Source organism: Cyprinodon tularosa, unplaced genomic scaffold (assembly GCF_016077235.1).
Source record: "Cyprinodon tularosa strain WSP-4 unplaced genomic scaffold, ASM1607723v1 ctg922, whole genome shotgun sequence".
Taxonomy (NCBI): Eukaryota; Metazoa; Chordata; class Actinopteri; order Cyprinodontiformes; family Cyprinodontidae; genus Cyprinodon; species Cyprinodon tularosa.
The window spans coordinates 357,786-378,072 of NW_024039699.1; the positions used below are offsets into that span (position 1 = coordinate 357,786).

Consider the following 20,287-nt stretch of genomic DNA (forward strand, 5'->3'; position numbering starts at 1 on the left):
GCTTTATCAAAAAGGAAAGTTTTAAGCCTAGCCTTAAAAGTAGACAGGGTGTCTGCCTCACGGACTAAAACTGGTAGTTGGTTCCACAGGAGAGGAGCCTGATAACTAAAAGATCTGCCTCCCATTCTACTTTTAGAAATTCTAGGAACCACTAGTAAACCTGCAGATTGAGAGCGAAGTGCTCTGTTAGGAACATAAGGAACAATCAGATCTCTGATATCAGATGGAGCTTGGCCATTTAAGGCTTTATATGTGAGAAGGAGGATTTTAAATTCTATTCTGGATTTAACAGGAAGCCAATGAAGAGAAGCCAGGATAGGAGAGATATGATCTCTCTTTTTCATTTCCATCAGAACTCTGGCTGCAGCATTTTGGATCAGCTGAAGGCTTTTAACTACAGTTTGTGGACTTCCTGATAGTAAAGAATTACAATAGTCCAGCCTTGAAGTAACAAATGCATGGACTAGTTTCTCAGCATCACCCCTGGACAGGATATTTCTAATTTTTGCAATGTTCCTCAGATGAAAGAACGAAATTCTAGAAACCTCTTTGATCTGGGATTTAAATGACAGGTCCTGATCAAAAATAACACCAAGATTTTTTACTTTATTATCTGAAATCAGTTTAATCCCATCCAAATGAAGTGACTGGCTAATCAGTTTCTTTTTCAGAGACTCTGGTCCAAAGACTATAACTTCTGTTTTGTCTGCATTCAGAAGCAGAAAGTTTAGAGTCATCCAGGTTTTTATGTCTTCAAGACATGCCTGTAATCTATGTAATGGGTTAGCTTCATCTGGATTTATAGACAGATATAGCTGGGTATCATCAGCATAACAGTGGAAATTAATCCCATGCTGTCTAATAACTCTACCAATTGGGAGCATGTATAAAGTAAAGAGAATTGGTCCTAGCACTGATCCCTGTGGTACTCCACAGGTAACCTTTGAGCGTGTTGAAGATCAATCATTAACATGAACAAACTGAATTCGATCAGATAGATAGGATTTAAACCAGTCTAGTGCTGTTCCTTTAATTCCAACAAAATATTCAAGTCTTTCTAAAAGAATATTATGGTCAACTGTATCAAATGCAGCACTAAGATCCAACAGGACGAGCACAGATGCAAGTCCATTATCTGAGGCCATGAGAATATCATTAGTGACTTTCACCAGAGCTGTTTCAGTGCTATGATGAGCTCTAAAGCCAGACTGAAACTCTTCAAAAAGTTCATTATGGTGGAAGTGATCGCAAACTTGTTTGGCAACTACTTTCTCAAGAATTTTGGATAAGAAAGGAAGATTGGATATAGGTCTATAATTGACCAAGTCATCTGGGTCAAGAGACGGTTTCTTAAGCAGAGGTTTAATTACAGCAACCTTAAAAGCTTTAGGTACATATCCCTGTAACAGAGATAGATTAATCACATCTAAAATGGAGGAGGAGATCAAAGGGAATACCTCCTTAAATAACCTGGTTGGAACTGGATCTAACATACAAGTTGAAGGCTTAGATGAAGACAATAATTTTGCTAATTCAGAGAGTTCAACTGGATCAAAGCAGTCTAAACCCGGTTCAGATTCCATGACTACCTCAGGTACAATCGCGGATAGAGGAGTGCTTATGATCTTATTTTTAATAAGATCAATCTTATTTATAAAGAATCCCATAAAATCATTGCTGCTAAGAGCAGGTGGAATGGACGGTTCAACAGAGCTATGGCTCTGGGTGAGTTTGGCAACTGGATTAAAAAGAAATCTAGGATTATTCTTATTCTCCTCTATTAATGAGGAGAAGTATGCTGCTCTTGCTTTACAAAGAGTCCTCTTATACAGCAGTAAACCATTTTTCCAGACTTGGAAGGACTCTCGCAGGCCTGTGGAGCGATATTTTCTCTCCAGTTTCCTAGCATTTTGCTTCAAAGTACGCAGCTCTGCATTAAACCAACTTAAGCTGAAGCTGCTAAAAGGATCCCATCTCAGTTAGAAAACCAACAGTTCAACACACGGCAGATTCCAAACCTCTGGAGAAATGTCCCAAAATTGATGAAGACTCACCAATTGTTAAAAAGAGAAATTTTGTTCTATTCATGGTGGAAGTGATTAATTGTACTGCACAGACGACAAGAAAAAACGAAAAAATCAAAATAATAGTGAAAGCTGCAGAAAAATATCTGGAAGTGAAAGATTTGAACTGGGAGATGGTTGGAAGCATGATGGGAGGACCGATGGGACCATCAGAAACTGGCAGAGTGACGATGACTTAAAGATAAATTAACATTATAAGGGCAAATGTGGTTTATTATGTTGGGTTAAGTTACACAGGTTTTTTTTTGTTTCTGGGGTGAATCGTTTCCTGTTTCCTTGCTTTACTCCATATCAGTTGGTGGCAGTAATGCACATTTCACAAGTTTGCCAACCACCATAAAACCTCAGAAGAAGAAGAACCTTGTCACCAGAGTGTCTGCCAGTATTGGGTCCTCTAGCCTCTCAGAGCTTTGGGTTTTCGTCTCTCTCAGTCCTCTGGTCGAACCCTTTGTCTCCTTTGTGGTTTCCGGCAGGATTATCTCCTGATCCACTGGATAAACCTGGTCCTTCAAGCCTTGGGAACCCATTGGTCACTCTGAGATTCTAGAAAACATTCACCGCTTCAGTTTGCAGGCCACCTCATGAAAACTGGTTGACAGTCCTCTGGACCACAACCAGTCTGCCCGTCCGCCCTCCAGCCAAGCATCACCTTTTCTGTGCGGTCCCCACAAACAGGAAACATGGAGCAACCACTAGTCATAAACTGTGAGTCCTTATCTGGCTAAGTTTCAGTAGTGGCCTGTAAATCCCATGGACCATGAACTCACCACTCTGATCTCCCTCTAGAGGTTCCGGTTCACCTGACCGCTGGACATTCACCAAGCTGAGAATCCCTTTGTTTTGTCCCTCTGAGTTCCTCACCTTCACAATAAACAGTTTAACTTTCACCCTGCCTCTGGGTTCTTTCTGCATGTGGGCAAACTTTCAAACACACCATGACACCATGACTACCTCAGATGCTATCCCCCCCTCCCTCCAGAGACAAACCAATCGTAGATAGAGGAGTGCTAATGATCTTATTTTTAATAAGATCAATCTTATTTATAAAGAATCCCATAAAATCATTGCTGCTAAGAGCAGGTGGAATGGACGGTTCAACAGAGCTATGGCTCTGGGTGAGTTTGGCGACTGGATTAAAAAGAAATCTAGGATTATTCTTATTCTCCTCTATTAATGAGGAGAAATATGCTGCTCTTGCTCTACAAAGGGTCCTCTTATACAGCAGTAAACCATTTTTCCAGACTAGGTCCAAGCAACACTGATATTAGTGAACTCCGATCGGCGTAACTGGGTGAACCTCAGCCATCAGTGTCAGATTATCACATTGAAAGTGTTGATTTGGTAAGTTGTCTCCTCCAGATGGACCATCCTCTCTTATTTCTGCTCCTAAACATTCAGCCTGTGAGTCGACGCATGTTCAGCTTCTAAACATGAAGGGGGGACATTTTACAAGCAAATGGGACCTGCAGGTCACCATGGAGGAACATTTCACCCTGTAAACATGGAGAACTAGTGTAAAGTGTTCTACTGCTGCTCATGACATCATATCTCAATAGTTTGTGGAAATAATGAGAAAATGGTTAGAATGATCTTAAAGGCCAACCTGACATCAGTCTGCACCTGGTCTCGTTTGATCTATTCCATCAATGATTTTTAAAGGATTTACTTCTAATAGTATTTTGGGTTGTAGGTGTGGAGCACAGGGTGTCGACGCCCTTTCTTCTCATTCTGTGTAGAACAGTGAGCTCTAGGAATGATTCCACACTGATACGACAACTTTTCAATGAAAAGGGAAACCTGCCCTTTTAAGATTCATATAAGCCTAAAATAGATTGTTGTTTTTGATGCTGTTCCAGCAGCTGTTATAATGTTATTTAAAGGCCGAGACCTCGACCTGATCCAACTGATACTCATGCAGGTCGGCTGTGTTTTCAACCCAAATCTCCTAAAAAATAACAAACATTTTTGCACTTTATTCCAAGATAACTGCATCTCAGTTCCTCATGTTGTTTCTGTCTGGTCTGGTCTCAGAGGTCTGCTAAAACAGAACCTGGTCTCTAGCCAATAAATATTTTCTAGTACACAAGATTAAAGAGGTTTCCTTAAAGATCATTCACCGCTGTTACCCAGTAAAGTACTTTTTGTATAAATAAAAAAACGACATTGAGACCATTTGTACTTTCTGCAACATTTGCTCTGAGTCTCTCTCACCTATGGCAAGCTGTTTGTCACTTCATTCTGCACAATATTTACAACAAATTTGAACTTTATTTTAAAGATGTTTTATTTGGAATTATAGAATATAGAAAAGAACTTTCTGACCATTTCTTTTTATGTAATCTTTTGCTGTTGGCCAAGTTTTACATCCATAAATGTAAATGTATTATGATTAAACCCTCATGTATCGCTTTTTTAAAGGAAGCAACAATTTATTTTTCTACTTTATCCTGTCCCAATAACAAAAAGGCTGCTAAAACTTTATGCTCTGAATTCAAAACATTATGTAATAAATATGCTTTACATGCCTCTATGTGCAGCTTTACATAATCACTTTTGCTATTTTTACGTTTATTCAGTTATTTTTTATTTATAATAACTACTTTTGTTCAAACCCCTGGCGACTGTTCACTGGAAATGTTACTTATTTCTTCTTGTATTACAAAAAATCTCTAATAAACTTTAGAAAAACAATTATGGAACAGTAAGCTCCCTCCCCACCAGCAGGTGGCGGTGATGCTCCATGACGTCAGTCACCAACGGTCGTAGAAGAAGTAGAAGTTGAACTATTGACGGAAGTTGGAGTCACGTGCTGTTTGAGTAAGAACCTTGAAGAGCAACATGGCCGCCTGCTGGAGGATGGCTGGAGCTGTTCGGCCCTTCAGGCACCGAGCGGCGCCGCTGCTGACCGGAGCCGCAGCGCAGAGCCGCGGCCTCAGCGCGCTGCCCGCGGTCCGCCCGGGGCTGCCAGCGGCCCGGCGGTGGCTGCGGGTCGCGGCCGCCCCGCTCCCTCTCAGCCGCTTCCCCGCGTCCAGCCGCGGTGAACACGCGCTGAGTCGATGGTTCGGTACCCGGTCCAGCGGGTCGGGCTTCTCCGGGGAGGACGGTGGAGACAGCGCCGCCTCTGGGGGAGATGAGGCGGGAGGAGGAGACGGGGAAGCCCCTTACAGCGAAGCCCAGATGACGGCTCTGACCCCCATGCTGGTTCCGGAGGTGTTTCCCAACGTGCCGCTGATCGCTGTGAGCCGGAACCCGGTGTTCCCCCGGTTCATCAAGATCATCGAGGTCAGGGTTATGGTGATGATGATGATGATGGGCAGATTATTGTAGAATTACCGCTGAGACGCAGATTGGGATGAAGATTAATTAATTAATGAGGGAAGGCCTCCTGTCATCTTTCCTTCCTCTGGTTCTGGTTTTTCTCTTTCCACTAAAACTCATTCATTACATGACTGACATGACGTCATAAATGTTACATGAGCAGAGAAAACTCGACCCCCCCCCCCCCCCCCCATCTGTGCGTGGGACCCTGAATTCCCCTCAGAGAGAATCTAAACATCCAGATCTACAGAAACAGTTCAGTGAAACTAGAAAAACTGACTTCAGATCAGAGAACAATCCTATTTATTAAAAGCAACACTGAGTGACAGCCAGCCACTAGGGGCGCTGTAGACCTCTGCTGCTATCTGACCCGTTTGGACCAGCAGCTCTAGAAAGACAGGAAACCTTAAAGCTCTGCTGTTGTCCAAACATCCCATAATTATCCATCAATCCATTTTCTGTCACAGGGTGAGGGCTGCTAGAGCCAGCTGTCTACAGGTGAGCTGTCCGCCCTGGACAGAGGGGGGGGTCCGCCCTGGACAGAGAGGGGGGGTCCTCCCTGGACAGAGAGGGGGGGTCCGCCCTGGACAGAGAGGGGGGGTCCGCCCTGGACAGAGAGGGAGGGGGGTCCTCCCTGGACAGAGAGGGGGGGTCCGCCATGGACAGAGAGGGGGGGTCCGCCATGGACAGAGAGGGGGGGTCCTCCCTGGACAGAGAGGGGGGGTCCGCCCTGGACAGAGAGGGGGGGGGGGTCCTCCCTGGACAGAGAGGGGGGGTCCGCCCTGGACAGAGAGGGGGGGTCCGCCATGGACAGAGAGGGGGGGGTCCGCCCTGGACAGAGAGGGGGGGTCCTCCCTGGACAGAGAGGGGGGGGGGGTCCTCCCTGGACAGAGAGGGGGGGTCCGCCCTGGACAGAGAGGGGGGGGGGGTCCTCCCTGGACAGAGAGGGGGGGGGGTCCTCCCTGGACAGAGAGGGGGGGTCCTCCCTGGACAGAGAGGGGGGGGGGTCCGCCCTGGACAGAGGGGGGGGGTCCGCCCTGGACAGAGAGGGGGGGGGGTCCGCCCTGGACAGAGGGGGGTGTCCGCCCTGGACAGAGAGGGGGGGTCCTCCCTGGACAGAGAGGGGGGGGGGTCCTCCCTGGACAGAGAGGGGGGGTCCGCCATGGACAGAGAGGGGGGGGTCCGCCCTGGACAGAGAGGGGGGGTCCGCCCTGGACAGAGAGGGGGGGGGTCCGCCCTGGACAGAGAGGGGGGGGGTCCTCCCTGGACAGAGAGGGGGGGTCCGCCCTGGACAGAGAGGGGGGGTCCTCCCTGGACAGAGAGGGGGGGGGTCCGCCATGGACAGAGAGGGGGGGGGTCCTCCCTGGACAGGTCTCCAGTCCATCTTAGGGCAACATAGAAACAATCATTCACACCTAAGGAGAATTTAGAGGAGCCAGTGGACCTAACAGCCATGTGTTTTTGGACGGTGGGAGGAAGCCAGAGTACCCGGAGAGAACCCACGCATGCTCAGGGAGAACAGAAAGAGCCTTGCTAGGGAACCTACTGAGCTGCCCTTCCCATAATTAGTTAATTAGCAATTAGTTAATTGTGGATGAAGTGGAAATGATCCCATAATTGGTTCCACTTTATTAATGAATCACAGAAGGAGGCGACGGAGCAGTGAGCAGCCATCTTTGTGTCACTGCTCCTTGGCATTGATCAGCTGATCGCTGGGTCAGAACCGATGGAAGCAGCGCCTCTGATGAGGGCGCGCCGCGCACACAGCTGCTGCTGCTGCTGGTCACTTCCTCTTCTTTCTGCTAATGAAGCCCTAGAGCCGCGTTCTCGCCTCCTCTCAGCCGTTGTTCTCGCCTCCTCTCAGCCGTTGTTCTCGCCTCCTCTGAGCCGCGTTCTCACCTCCTCTCAGCTGCGTTCTCGCCTCCTCTGAGCCGCGTTCTCACCTCCTCTCAGCTGCGTTCTCACCTCCTCTCAGCTGCGTTCTCACCTCCTCTCAGCTGCGTTCTCACCTCCTCTCAGCTGCGTTCTCACCTCCTCTCAGCCGCGTTCTCACCTCCTCTCAGCCGTGTTCTCCTTTCATCCGTGTTCTCCTCCCTGTGTGGCGGCAGGTGAAGAACAAGGCTCTGATGGAGCTCCTGAGGACGAAGGTGCGCCTGGCTCAGCCGTACGCCGGAGTGTTTCTGAAGAAGGATGATAAGTAAGTGAGATCATTTCCTGCTGCAGTGTTTCTGCCGTTAGCATCGCAGCTCGTTCCAGAACCGGTTCCTCCTATCTTCCAGTAACGAGTCGGATGTGGTCGAGTCCCTGGACTCCATCTATTCCACTGGGACCTTCGTTCAGATACACGAGATGCAGGATCTGGGAGACAAGCTGAGGATGATCGTCATGGGTCACCGCAGGTCAGCGCCACGCCATCCCAGAGCATCCGGCAAACACCTGGTTCCCATAGAAACCGCTGTAACCTCTGCTAACTGTGTTCCTCAGGATCCGTATAACCAGGCAGCTGGAGCTGGAGGCCGAGGAGGCGCCGGCCGAGTGGTCAGAGTCCGAGCCAGAGTCCAAGGTCAAGACTCGACGCAAGTCCAAACGCAACCGCAAGGAGCCCCCCGCGTCTGAGGCTGAGCAGCTGGAGAACAAGGTGGGTTCAGGTCAGTTCAGCGTGTTAGAATTCTGCTGCTAATCACTGCTGCTTAGTGTTCTGCTGCTAATCACAGCTGAATGCTAACACGCTGCTTAGCGTTCTGCTGCTAATCACAGCTGAATGCTAACACGCTGCTTAGCGTTCTGCTGCTAATCACAGCTGAATGCTAACACGCTGCTTAGCGTTCTGCTGCTAATCACAGCTGAATGCTAACACGCTGCTTAGCGTTCTGCTGCTAATCACAGCTGAATGCTAACACGCTGCTTAGCGTTCTGCTGCTAATCACAGCTGAATGCTAACACGCTGCTTAGCGTTCTGCTGCTAATCACAGCTGAATGCTAACACGCTGCTTAGCGTTCTGCTGCTAATCACAGCTGAATGCTAACACGCTGCTTAGCGTTCTGCTGCTAATCACAGCTGAATGCTAACACGCTGCTTAGCGTTCTGCTGCTAATCACAGCTGAATGCTAACACGCTGCTTAGCATTCTGCTGCTAATCACTGCTGAATGCTAACACGCTGATTAGTGTTCTTCTGCTAATCACAGCTGAATGCTAACATGTTGCTTAGCGTTTTGCTGCCAATTACAGCTGAATGCTAACACGCTGCTTAGCGTTCTGCTGCTAATCACTGCTGAATGCTAACACGCTGATTAGTGTTCTGCTGCTAATCACAGCTGAATGCTAACATGTTGCTTAGAGTTCTGCTGCTAATCACTGCTGAATGCTAACACGCTGCTTAGAGTTCTGCTGCTAATCACTGCTGAATGCTAACACGCTGCTTAGAGTTCTGCTGCTAATCACTGCTGAATGCTAACACGCTGATTAGTGTTCTTCTGCTAATCACAGCTGAATGCTAACATGTTGCTTAGCGTTTTGCTGCTAATTACAGCTGAATGCTAACACGCTGCTCAGCATTCTGCTGCTAATCATAGCTGAATGGTAACACGGTGCTTAGCGTTCTGTTGCTAATCATAGCTGAATGCTAACATGTTGCTTAGCATTCTGCTGCTAATCATAGCTCAATGCTAACACGCTGCTTTGCGTTCTGCTGCTAATCACAGCTGAATGCTAATATGTTGCTTAGCGTTCGGCTGCTAATCACAGCTGAATGCGAACACGGTGCTTAGAGTTCTGCTGCTAATCACTGCTGAATGCTAACACGGTGCTTAGCTGTAGAGGTGGTGAAATCCCTCCGCTGCTCCAGGTTCTGTAACAAGGAAGCAGGAAAACCCTGAGCTGTTTTAGATCCGTCCTTCTGTCTGGACCTTTGAACGAATGCTAACCGCTGACGATCCTCAGGAGGAAAGGCGGCACCGCCTCCTGGGGGATTGCTGCTGAACGTCCGTGTGGTTAAACAGGCATTGAAGTGTTTGTTGATCAGGTTGCAGACGCTGACCTGAGTCCAGAGCTCCAGCCTTTACCCTCCTCCAGCATCCTGATGGTTGAAGTGGATAACGTCCAGCATGAGCAGTTCACGGTCACAGAGGAGGTCAAGGTAGCGCCCTGAGCCACGCAGGTGGGAGCCGTCGCAGTGATGGTCGAATGTTCTCAGACTGCGTGTCTCCGCAGGCGCTGACAGCTGAAATAGTGAAGACCATCCGGGACATCATCGCCCTCAACCCCCTCTACAGGTTAGCCAAGGCGCTGCTGTTCCACTGCATGGTTCCCAGGTAGCCAGCGGGCTAACTTTTCACCTGAGGCTGAACGAGTTGCCGATATTTTCCTGCAGATGTTTCACTGCAGGGTTTTTTCAGGACCTTCTAGGTCTGCGGTCCAGAGTCCTTTGCTGCACGACTTCGGTTAGGGTGCATGGAGCTGGTACTAGCTGCAGGTCTCTCTCTGTCCATGTGGCAGCAAACCCACTGTAAACGTAGTGCGCCCCCTAAAGGGCCGGAGGGAGAAATGTAGCGTTTACCTGTTAAATGCAATGAATAGATTGGAATTCAACTGTATTGTCATTTTTACAACACACACATTTACAACGAAATTCACTCTCTGGATTTAACCCATACCCTTGGGGAGCAGTGGGCTGCCATTGTGCGGCGCCCGGGGAGCAGAGTGGGGACTCGGGGACCCAGTGTGGCCGCCGCTCCTCCCCCAGTGTGGCCGCCGCTCCTCTCCCAGTGTGGCCGCCGCTCCTCTCCCAGTGTGGCCGCCGCTCCTCTCCCAGTGTGGCCGCCGCTCCTCTCCCAGTGTGGCCGCCGCTCTCCCAGTGTGGCCGCTCCTCCCCCAGTGTGGCCGCCGCTCCTCCCCCAGTGTGGCCGCCGCTCCTCCCCCAGTGTGGCCACCACTCCTCTCCCAGTGTGGCCACCGCTCCTCTCCCAGTGTGGCCGCCGCTCCTCCCCCAGTGTGGCCGCCGCTCCTCCCCCAGTGTGGCCACCACTCCACACCACTCCTCTCCCAGTGTGGCCACCGCTCCTCTCCCAGTGTGGCCCCCGCTCCTCTCCCAGTGTGGCCACCGCTCCTCTCCCAGTGTGGCCACCGCTCCTCTCCCAGTGTGGCCACCGCTCCTCTCCCAGTGTGGCCACCGCTCCTCTCCCAGTGTGGCCACCACTCCTCTCCCAGTGTGGCCACCGCTCCTCTCCCACCACCACTCCTCTCCCAGTGTGGCCACCGCTCCTCTCCCAGTGTGGCCACCACTCCTCTCCCAGTGTGGCCACCACTCCTCTCCCAGTGTGGCCACCGCTCCTCTCCCAGTGTGGCCACCGCTCCTCTCCCAGTGTGGCCACCGCTCCTCCCCCAGTGTGGCCGCCGCTCCTCTCCCAGTGTGGCCGCCGCTCCTCTCCCAGTGTGGCCGCCGCCACTCCCCCAGTGTGGCCACTCCTCCCCCAGTGTGGCCGCCGCTCCTCCCCCAGTGTGGCCACCACTCCACACCACTCCTCTCCCAGTGTGGCCGCCACTCCACACCACTCCTCTCCCAGTGTGGCCACCGCTTCTCCCCCAGTGTGGCCACCACTCCTCTCCCAGTGTGGCCACCGCTCCTCTCCCAGTGTGGCCGCTCCTCCCCCAGTGTGGCCACCACTCCACACCACTCCTCTCCCAGTGTGGCCACCACCGCTCCTCTCCCAGTGTGGCCACCGCTCCTCCCCCAGTGTGGCCACCGCTCCTCCCCCAGTGTGGCCACCGCTCCTCTCCCAGTGTGGCCACCGCTCCTCTCCCAGTGTGGCCACCGCTCCTCCCCCAGTGTGGCCACCACTCCTCTCCCAGTGTGGCCACCGCTCCTCTCCCAGTGTGGCCACCACTCCTCTCCCAGTGTGGCCACCGCTCCTCTCCCAGTTTGGCCACCACTCCTCTCCCAGTTTGGCCACCACTCCTCTCCCAGTGTGGCCACCGCTCCTCTCCCAGTGTGGCCACCACTCCTCTCCCAGTGTGGCCACCGCTCCTCTCCCAGTTTGGCCACCACTCCTCTCCCAGTGTGGCCACCGCTCCTCTCCCAGTTTGGCCACCACTCCTCTCCCAGTGTGGCCACCACTCCTCTCCCAGTGTGGCCACCACCGCTCCTCTCCCAGTGTGGCCACCACCGCTCCTCTCCCAGTGTGGCCACCACTCCTCTCCCAGTGTGGCCACCACTCCTCTCCCAGTGTGGCCACCACCACTCCTCTCCCAGTGTGGCCACCGCTCCTCTCCCAGTGTGGCCACCACCACTCCTCTCCCAGTGTGGCCACCACCGCTCCTCTCCCAGTGTGGCCACCACCGCTCCTCTCCCAGTGTGGCCACCACCGCTCCTCTCCCAGTGTGGCCACCACTCCTCTCCCAGTGTGGCCACCACCGCTCCTCTCCCAGTGTGGCCACCACCGCTCCTCTCCCAGTGTGGCCACCACCGCTCCTCTCCCAGTGTGGCCACCGCTCCTCTCCCAGTGTGGCCACCACTCCACACCACTCCTCTCCCAGTGTGGCCACCGCTCCTCTCCCAGTGTGGCCACCGCTCCTCTCCCAGTGTGGCCACCACTCCACACCACTCCTCTCCCAGTGTGGCCACCACTCCTCTCCCAGTGTGGCCACCACCGCTCCTCTCCCAGTGTGGCCACCACTCCTCTCCCAGTGTGGCCACCACTCCTCTCCCAGTGTGGCCACCACCGCTCCTCTCCCAGTGTGGCCACCACCGCTCCTCTCCCAGTGTGGCCACCACTCCTCTCCCAGTGTGGCCACCACCGCTCCTCTCCCAGTGTGGCCACCGCTCCTCTCCCAGTGTGGCCACCACTCCTCTCCCAGTGTGGCCACCGCTCCTCTCCCAGTGTGGCCACCGCTCCTCTCCCAGTGTGGCCACCGCTCCTCTCCCAGTGTGGCCACCACTCCTCTCCCAGTGTGGCCACCGCTCCTCTCCCAGTGTGGCCACCGCTCCTCCCCCAGTGTGGCCACCGCTCCTCCCCCAGTGTGGCCACCACTCCTCCCCCAGTGTGGCCACCGCTCCTCTCCCAGTGTGGCCACCGCTCCTCTCCCAGTGTGGCCACCGCTCCTCTCCCAGTGTGGCCACCGCTCCTCTCCCAGTGTGGCCACCGCTCCTCGCCCAGTGTGGCCACCGCTCCTCCCCCAGTGTGGCCGCCGCTCCTCCCCCAGTGTGGCCGCCGCTCCTCTCCCAGTGTGGCCACCACTCCTCTCCCAGTGTGGCCACCACTCCTCTCCCAGTGTGGCCGCCGCTCCTCTCCCAGTGTGGCCGCCGCTCCTCTCCCAGTGTGGCCACCACCGCTCCTCCCCCAGTGTGGCCACCACTCCTCTCCCAGTGTGGCCACCACTCCTCTCCCAGTGTGGCCACCACTCCTCTCCCAGTGTGGCCACCGCTCCTCTCCCACCACCACTCCTCTCCCAGTGTGGCCACCGCTCCTCTCCCAGTGTGGCCACCACTCCTCTCCCAGTGTGGCCACCGCTCCCCCCCCAGTGTGGCCACCGCTCCCCCCCCAGTGTGGCCACCGCTCCCCCCCCAGTGTGGCCACCGCTCCCCCCCCAGTGTGGCCACCGCTCCTCCCCCAGTGTGGCCACCGCTCCCCCCCCAGTGTGGCCACCGCTCCCCCCCCAGTGTGGCCACCACTCCTCTCCCAGTGTGGCCACCACTCCACACCACTCCTCTCCCAGTGTGGCCACCACTCCTCTCCCAGTGTGGCCACCGCTCCTCTCCCAGTGTGGCCACCGCTCCTCTCCCAGTGTGGCCACCGCTCCTCTCCCAGTGTGGCCACCACTCCACACCACTCCTCCCCCAGTGTGGCCACCGCTCCTCCCCCAGTGTGGCCACCGCTCCCCCCCCCAGTGTGGCCACCGCTCCCCCCCCAGTGTGGCCACCGCTCCCCCCCCAGTGTGGCCACCGCTCCCCCCCCCAGTGTGGCCACCGCTCCTCCCCCAGTGTGGCCACCGCTCCCCCCCCAGTGTGGCCACCGCTCCCCCCCCAGTGTGGCCACCACTCCTCCCCCAGTGTAGCCACCGCTCCCCCCCCAGTGTAGCCACCGCTCCCCCCCCAGTGTGGCCACCGCTCCTCCCCCAGTGTGGCCACCGCTCCCCCAGTGTGGCCACCGCTCCCCCCCAGTGTGGCCACCGCTCCTCCCCCAGTGTGGCCACCGCTCCCCCCCCAGTGTGGCCACCGCTCCCCCCCCAGTGTGGCCACCGCTCCTCCCCCAGTGTGGCCACCGCTCCCCCCCCAGTGTAGCCACCGCTCCCCCCCCAGTGTGGCCACCGCTCCTCCCCCAGTGTGGCCACCGCTCCTCCCCCAGTGTAGCCACCGCTCCCCCCCCAGTGTGGCCACCACCGCTCCTCTCCCAGTGTGGCCACCGCTCCTCTCCCAGTGTGGCCGCCGCTCCTCTCCCAGTGTGGCCACCGCTCCTCTCCCAGTGTGGCCACCACTCCTCTCCCAGTGTGGCCGCCACTCCTCTCCCAGTGTGGCCGCCGCTCCTCTCCCAGTGTGGCCACCACCGCTCCTCCCCCAGTGTGGCCACCACCGCTCCTCCCCCAGTGTGGCCACCACTCCTCTCCCAGTGTGGCCACCACTCCTCTCCCAGTGTGGCCACCACTCCTCTCCCAGTGTGGCCGCCGCTCCTCTCCCAGTGTGGCCGCCGCTCCTCTCCCAGTGTGGCCACCACCGCTCCTCCCCCAGTGTGGCCACCGCTCCTCCCCCAGTGTGGCCACCACTCCTCTCCCAGTGTGGCCACCACTCCTCTCCCAGTGTGGCCACCGCTCCTCTCCCAGTGTGGCCACCACTCCACACCACTCCTCTCCCAGTGTGGCCACCACTCCTCTCCCAGTGTGGCCACCACTCCTCTCCCAGTGTGGCCACCGCTCCTCTCCCAGTGTGGCCACCACTCCACACCGCTCCTCTCCCAGTGTGGCCACCGCTCCTCTCCCAGTGTGGCCACCACTCCACACCACTCCTCTCCCAGTGTGGCCACCACTCCACACCACTCCTCTCCCAGTGTGGCCACCGCTCCTCTCCCAGTGTGGCCACCGCTCCTCTCCCAGTGTGGCCACCGCTCCTCTCCCAGTGTGGCCACCGCTCCTCTCCCAGTGTGGCCACCGCTCCTCTCCCAGTGTGGCCACCGCTCCTCTCCCAGTGTGGCCACCACTCCACACCACTCCTCCCCCAGTGTGGCCACCGCTCCTCCCCCAGTGTGGCCACCGCTCCCCCCCCAGTGTGGCCACCGCTCCCCCCCCAGTGTGGCCACCGCTCCTCCCCCAGTGTGGCCACCGCTCCCCCCCCAGTGTGGCCACCGCTCCCCCCCCAGTGTGGCCACCACTCCTCCCCCAGTGTAGCCACCGCTCCCCCCCCAGTGTAGCCACCGCTCCCCCCCCAGTGTGGCCACCGCTCCTCCCCCAGTGTGGCCACCGCTCCCCCCCCAGTGTGGCCACCGCTCCTCCCCCAGTGTGGCCACCGCTCCCCCCCCAGTGTGGCCACCGCTCCCCCCCCCAGTGTGGCCACCACTCCTCCCCCAGTGTAGCCACCGCTCCCCCCCCAGTGTAGCCACCGCTCCCCCCCCAGTGTGGCCACCGCTCCTCCCCCAGTGTGGCCACCGCTCCTCCCCCAGTGTAGCCACCGCTCCCCCCCCAGTGTAGCCACCGCTCCCCCCCCAGTGTGGCCACCGCTCCCCCCCCAGTGTGGCCACCACCGCTCCTCTCCCAGTGTGGCCACCCGCTCCTCTCCCAGTGTGGCCACCGCTCCTCTCCCAGTGTGGCCACCACTCCACACCACTCCTCTCCCAGTGTGGCCACCGCTCCTCTCCCAGTGTGGCCACCGCTCCTCTCCCAGTGTGGCCACCACTCCTCTCCCAGTGTGGCCACCGCTCCTCCCCCAGTGTGGCCACCACTCCTCTCCCAGTGTGGCCACCACTCCTCTCCCAGTGTAGCCACCACTCCTCTCCCAGTTTGGCCACCACCACTCCTCCCCCAGTGTGGCCACCACTCCTCTCCCAGTGTGGCCACCACTCCTCTCCCAGTGTGGCCACCACCACTCCTCTCCCAGTGTGGCCACCACTCCTCTCCCAGTGTGGCCACCACTCCTCTCCCAGTGTGGCCACCACTCCTCTCCCAGTGTGGCCACCACTCCTCCCCCAGTGTAGCCACCACTCCTCCCCCAGTGTGGCCACCACTCCTCTCCCAGTGTGGCCACCACTCCTCTCCCAGTGTGGCCACCACCACTCCTCTCCCAGTGTGGCCACCACCACTCCTCTCCCAGTGTGGCCACCACTCCTCTCCCAGTGTGGCCACCACTCCTCTCCCAGTGTGGCCACCACTCCTCTCCCAGTGTGGCCACCGCTCCTCCCCCAGTGTGGCCACCGCTCCTCCCCCAGTGTGGCCGCCGCTCCTCTCCCAGTGTGGCCACCGCTCCTCTCCCAGTGTGGCCACCACTCCTCTCCCAGTGTGGCCACCACTCCTCCCCCAGTGTGGCCACCACTCCTCTCCCAGTGTAGCCACCACTCCTCTCCCAGTGTGGCCACCACCACTCCTCCCCCAGTGTGCGGGAGTTAGCTAACTTCAGAGCATTTATCTCAGAGGTGCGCTCTGATCCAGGGATGTTAACCTCACTGCGTTCTCAGATATCCGAGCTTTTCTCCAGCCTTGAACGTTTCACATGCCTTTTACGTCGGACTCTGCATTAACAGCCTGTGTGTAGGATAGGACTACTGCAACAGTTCCTGAGGTACAGCGCCACCTGTAGGCGGCTCCCTCCAGCTCTGTCCGATGAACAGAAGCTAATTGTTGCTAACGGAGGTTTTGCTTTGCATAGAAACGTGTTGTAGTTGCTTCTGTGCTGAAAGCTGTTTGTCTGCCAGAGAGTCGGTGCTTCAGATGATGCAGGCCGGTCAGCGGGTGGTGGATAACCCCATCTACCTGAGCGACATGGGGGCGGCGCTGACAGGAGCCGAGTCCCGGGAGCTGCAGGACGTCCTGGAGGAGACCAATGTAGGAGCCCCTCCTTGTGAGAGCAGGAATCGTTTTTCCTCTTATTGCAAAAACCATGAAGTGATTATTTGTCCCTGCAGATCCCCAAGCGTCTCTACAAAGCTCTGTCTCTGCTGAAGAAGGAGTATGAACTGAGCAAACTGCAGCAGCGGCTGGGCCGTGAGGTCAGAGGTCACAAAGCGCGATCTGCCTCTGCACAGCTCGCCGTGTGTGCTCACTAAGCCTCTGCTGTGCTACAGGTGGAGGAGAAGATCAAGCAGACCCACAGGAAATACCTCCTGCAGGAGCAGCTGAAGATCATCAAGAAGGTAGAGAAGAGTTTCATCATGCTGTGGGATCACTTTTAAAATGAAACGGCTCTTCATTGGGTTACCATGGCAACAAGTTCGTTTTACCAGCACAGCCGGTTTAGATGGAAAGGTCCAGGTATTGCAGACAAGCTGGAGTCTTCCTAGACCTGAACGCTCTAGATGCAATTTCTATGGCTGATCTAGATTGTAGATCACAGATCTAAGAGAAAAACTCATCTGCACTGAAACATCTGTGAGGTTTGGACCCTTCCCCCTGAAACGGAGCAGAGCTGGTCAGACCTTCTGTCCCGGTCTAAATAAAGACCAACGGCCACCGTAGCAGCAAACGCAGCGTCAGCTACATGGCTGCATGCTGGCTGCTGCCTAGGGAGGCAGGGTCTCACTCTCTGCCCCTGCAGGTCTCACTCCCTGCCCCTCTCACTCCCTGCCTGTGTTTTTAGGAGCTGGGTCTGGAGAAAGACGACAAAGAAGCCATTGAAGACAAATTCAGGGAGAGGCTGAAGGACCGGAATGTCCCTGAACACATCATGGAGGTGATCAACGAAGAACTGAACAAGCTCGGGCTGCTGGATAACCACTCCTCAGAGTTCAAGTAGGCCTGATTCCAGCTTCTGGGCGATTCTTGGTGGTTCTGGGCTCGATCCGATCTCTCGTGGCTTCCTGCTCTGTGTTTCAGTGTGACCCGTAACTACCTGGACTGGCTGACCAGCATTCCCTGGGGGACCAACAGCCAGGAGAACCTGTCCTTGGACCGAGCCAAGGAGGTTCTGGAGGAAGACCATTATGGGATGGATGATGTGAAGAAACGTATCCTGGTAGGAGGAGCTCTCTCAGCATGAATCCAGAGGACGCTGCTGGCTGTGGTACCCAGCCGTCTCTCTCTCTCTGCCCGCATTCAGGAGTTCATCGCCGTCAGCCAGCTGCGAGGCTCCACCCAGGGCAAGATCCTCTGCTTCTACGGCCCCCCCGGGGTAGGCAAGACCTCCATCGCCCGCTCCATCGCCAGGGCGCTGAACAGGCAGTACTTCAGGTTCAGCGTGGGCGGCATGACGGACGTGGCTGAGATCAAAGGACATCGGTGAGTAGCTGTCTGAGGGCCCCTCAGCTGACCTGGGGCGGGGGCCCCGCAGCTGTCTGAGGGCCCCGCAGCTGACCTGGGGCGGGAGCCCCGCAGCTGTCTGAGGGCCCCGCAGCTGACCTGGGGCGGGGGCCTCGCTGCTGACCTGGGGCGGGGGCCCCGCAGCTGACTGAGGGCCCCGCTGAACTGTCGGCATCCAGGAGCCGACCGGAGGCGCTTCATTCAGCGGAGCAGATCAGAGCTGCTCCCTTTGCCTTCATCCACAGAGGAACTTCAGCTTCTCAGTTCCTTCATGGTTTCAGACCCTCATCAGTTCCTCCAGATCCCATCAGCCAATCACTTCCTGTCAGTTCAGACATTATCAATTAATGGAGAAAGAAAAATGAATCTAAGCATAAATTGGCCCCAAAAGCATCAGAGATGTTTAGACTGAAGTTAAAATCAGTCTCTGGTCTGATTGCATTTCCAGCTCTGGGAAAATAATCCGTTCAGGTTCTGCCTCGGTTCTCCGGATGGATCCTTTATGTTCCTTTAGAATAATTTCCTTTTCTGTTCCACCCATTTCTTCTTCTGGGTTTTAGTTGTTTTTATCTCTTTAACGCTGCTACCTGAACATCATGCAGTTAAACATCGATCTGAGACGCATCTGAATGTTTCCAGGAGAACATATGTTGGAGCGATGCCCGGGAAAATGATCCAGTGTCTGAAGAAAACCAAGACGGAGAACCCGCTGGTGCTGATCGATGAGGTGGGTCATCTGAGTGATGTGGGAGGGGCTGATTATTGTGATAAAGGCCCGACGCGTCGCTCACGCCGTAACGGAGGTCAGGTCCACCTGAATCTCATCCAGTTTCTATTCTGGTTCTCCTGACAAACCAAACGATCCTAACGAAGTTTGCTCAGAATTGGATGCATCAGACAGACGGCCTGCAGTGGTCAGACATGGTCTGTTGCTTAGCAACCCTGCTGCCTGCCCGCATGGCTTTCAGTTGTTCCGTCACAGCTAGCGAAACTGATCCGTGCCAAGCTCGGTTTCTTACAACCGTTTCCACACTAGCACGGTTCCTCGCCTCCTAGTGGCGATCTACGGTACTACTGCTCTCTAGAGAGATACAAGCAAACCAACATGGCAGCGCCCGTAACCTTCAGGCAGCTTTTGGTGAATTTACTTGACAGAGTGGGCTTTTGGGAAGTGATACGACAAACGATAGTCTAAACAGGACTTCCAGACGCAGGAAATTATGACAGACGTTGAGGTTCATCACACTGCTTAGCAGAATCGTAACTGGGAATCGTGCGGCGCGTTAGGAAGCTAGGATTGTAGGAACCATTACGGAGGCTGGCTGCTCATAGAGAACTGAGCCAGAACTGAACCACGCCGAGCCCGACTGATGAACTAGTACCAGTTTAGCGCAGGCTCTGCACGGCCTCTAAAGGCCAGTGGAAATGGAGCTACAGAATGCATGTTTGTGTTGTTGAACTCTCTAAACCCCCCCCCCCAGGTGGATAAAATAGGCCGCGGTTACCAAGGCGATCCGTCCTCTGCTCTGCTGGAGCTGCTGGATCCTGAACAGAACTCCAACTTCCTGGACCATTACCTGGATGTTCCTGTGGACCTGTCGAAGGTGGGAGACGGATGGCGGCTCAGTTCGGTCCAAACCCTCTGGGTCCAGTTAGGTCAGCTGTGTGTGTTCCTCTCCAGGTTCTGTTTATCTGCACCGCCAACGTGACCCACACCATCCCAGAACCGCTGAGGGACAGAATGGAGATGATCAACGTGTCTGGATATGTGGCCCAGGAGAAGCTGGCCATCGCTGAGGTAGACCACCAAGACCCCAAGGAACCTAAGGAACCAGTCAGCTGGTTCCATCAGGGGCCCCAGGTTACCATAGAAACCTAGATAGCTGCAGAGCTAAAGCTGAACGGGGAAACCTCAGTCACTGATCCGGCCGGGAGCTGCTAGCCGGGCTGGGAGCTGCTAGCCGGGCCGGGAGCTGCTAGCCGGGCCGGGAGCTGCTAGCCGGGCTGGGAGCTGCTAGCCGGGCCGGGAGCTGCTAGCCGGACCGGAGCTGCTAGCCGGGCCGGGAGCTGCTAGCCGGACCGGAGCTGCTAGCCGGACCGGAGCTGCTAGCCGGGCCGGGAGCTGCTAGCCGGACCGGAGCTGCTAGCCGGGCCGGGAGCTGCTAGCCGGACCGGAGCTGCTAGCCGGGCCGGGAGCTGCTAGCCGGGCCGGGAGCTGCTAGCCGGACCGGGAGCTGCTAGCCGGACCGGAGCTGCTACCCGGACCGGAGCTGCTAGCCGGGCCGGGAGCTGCTAGCCGGACCGGAGCTGCTAGCCGGGCCGGGAGCTGCTAGCCGGACCGGAGCTGCTAGCCGGACCGGGAGCTGCTAGCCGGACCGGGAGCTGCTAGCCGGACCGGGAGCTGCTAGCCGGACCGGAGCTGCTAGCCGGACCGGAGCTGCTAGCCGGCCGCTG

At 56.2% G+C, this 20,287-nt stretch overlaps 1 protein-coding gene across 1 annotated transcript in view; it reads left to right on the plus strand.

The window, feature by feature from the left end:
- The first annotated feature begins 4,883 nt into the window (after positions 1 to 4,883).
- lonp1 (lon peptidase 1, mitochondrial) overlaps positions 4,884 to 20,287 on the plus strand; it is a 33,556-nt gene continuing 18,152 nt past the window's right edge. The window contains exons 1-15 of the mRNA XM_038274623.1: positions 4,884 to 5,366; positions 7,511 to 7,599; positions 7,682 to 7,801; positions 7,887 to 8,040; positions 9,426 to 9,539; positions 9,614 to 9,675; positions 16,294 to 16,423; positions 16,504 to 16,587; positions 16,663 to 16,731; positions 17,175 to 17,326; positions 17,411 to 17,549; positions 17,634 to 17,812; positions 18,473 to 18,560; positions 19,315 to 19,437; positions 19,515 to 19,631. Of these exons, the coding sequence (XP_038130551.1) occupies positions 4,923 to 5,366; positions 7,511 to 7,599; positions 7,682 to 7,801; positions 7,887 to 8,040; positions 9,426 to 9,539; positions 9,614 to 9,675; positions 16,294 to 16,423; positions 16,504 to 16,587; positions 16,663 to 16,731; positions 17,175 to 17,326; positions 17,411 to 17,549; positions 17,634 to 17,812; positions 18,473 to 18,560; positions 19,315 to 19,437; positions 19,515 to 19,631 (2,064 nt within the window). The 5' untranslated portion in view covers positions 4,884 to 4,922. The remainder of the gene's footprint in view (positions 5,367 to 7,510; positions 7,600 to 7,681; positions 7,802 to 7,886; positions 8,041 to 9,425; positions 9,540 to 9,613; positions 9,676 to 16,293; positions 16,424 to 16,503; positions 16,588 to 16,662; positions 16,732 to 17,174; positions 17,327 to 17,410; positions 17,550 to 17,633; positions 17,813 to 18,472; positions 18,561 to 19,314; positions 19,438 to 19,514; positions 19,632 to 20,287) is intronic.